This window comes from Lottia gigantea, assembly GCF_000327385.1.
Source record: "Lottia gigantea unplaced genomic scaffold LOTGIsca_7808, whole genome shotgun sequence".
NCBI lineage: Eukaryota > Metazoa > Mollusca > Gastropoda > Lottiidae > Lottia > Lottia gigantea.
The window spans coordinates 67-1,350 of NW_008710604.1; the positions used below are offsets into that span (position 1 = coordinate 67).

The window sequence follows — 1,284 nt, forward strand, 5'->3', positions numbered from 1 at the left end:
CCCCCAAAAATTTCAAAATGGATTTGAACAATATGTTTTTAACAAATTCACTATTTGCATGTGATTATTTAACAGAGTAATAGTAATACTCTCCAAAAGTAACCAAAATAAATCAGCAGATTTGCCTCATTAATCAAGAATATTTCCAGGGCAAAAAAATATACAGGGATCTTTCTTGAAGTCTCAGTAAAACCAATTTAAAATCTCTCGCTTTGAACAATCCTATGAAGGGAATCATGTTTTAATTTTTAATAGGGCTTATGGATGTAATAATCATATCTAATCTTATAAATAAAAAACCAACATACCAGATTCAAATGTTATAGCTGATATAGCATTACTTCTAGGTCCAATACCTACATCATTCTGACTAGCCATAGTAAATATATACTCTGTACCAGCTAATAGATTAGTAACTTCATAGTCACTTAGTTTCGTATCTAGTTTATCTGTTAACAAGTTAAAATTCTCTTCTAATCTATAAATAAAATTCTTCCATCAAAACCAATCTAATAGTAGAAATAATAATCTTTAGAAAAAAATATTACAAAAATAAAATATACTATTCCTTCCTTTAAGCAAGATAAGGATTCTTGTTTTTGAATTGAAAAGTGGTTAAATTTTGGGAATGAGTAGTATATCAATAAAAGTGTTCTTATTTACTTATTCACCTAAAGCAGTACGAGAATTCTCACCAGATATAACAGTACAAATTTAAGACAGTCAAAACTACACAGTGTAAATGAGCTATATAACTCAATGTTATGTACTCTTTTCAAAAAGAGTTATTATATCAACTTACAGATTTGCATACTACTATATATCGAATTTAATTCTAATACAGAAAACAAACTATATTGAAACATAGAATATAGAAATATAGAAATATACAAACCGTTGTTTATAATATATTCTATAATATGATATATTGGTATAATCAGGTTGTATAACATCTAACCAAGATAAACTAATAGATGATATTGATACTGGTATAACACTAGCTAATATTGGTGGTTTTGGAGTATCTATAATAAATAATCAGTATACTTATTATTATTATATTAATTATTTTTTAAAAAAATAACAAAAACTAGAGCCACACGTGGCACAGAGTGGGACTTTGCAAATGTAGCAAAATGCTAAAGACTCTGAAAAAATCAACCTTCTACGATAATTACATCACGCGCAAGAGCAGTCTAAAGTTGAGAAGAATTGTTTGTAAGATTGTTATAACGGAAGTAAACAGCCCTCACAAATGAAAGTATCAGAAGATAGCCAAGGTCA

At 27.7% G+C, this 1,284-nt stretch overlaps 1 protein-coding gene across 1 annotated transcript; it reads right to left on the minus strand.

Moving 5' to 3' along the window:
- Positions 1-285: 285 nt before the first annotated feature.
- LOTGIDRAFT_176942 (hypothetical protein) lies at positions 286-1,025 on the minus strand (the record flags this gene model as incomplete). The annotated part of the gene is made up of 2 exons (XM_009066619.1): positions 286-478; positions 896-1,025. Coding segments are annotated over 2 exons (323 nt in total), but the record flags the coding sequence as incomplete, so codon positions are not given.
- Positions 1,026-1,284: the final 259 nt, after the last annotated feature.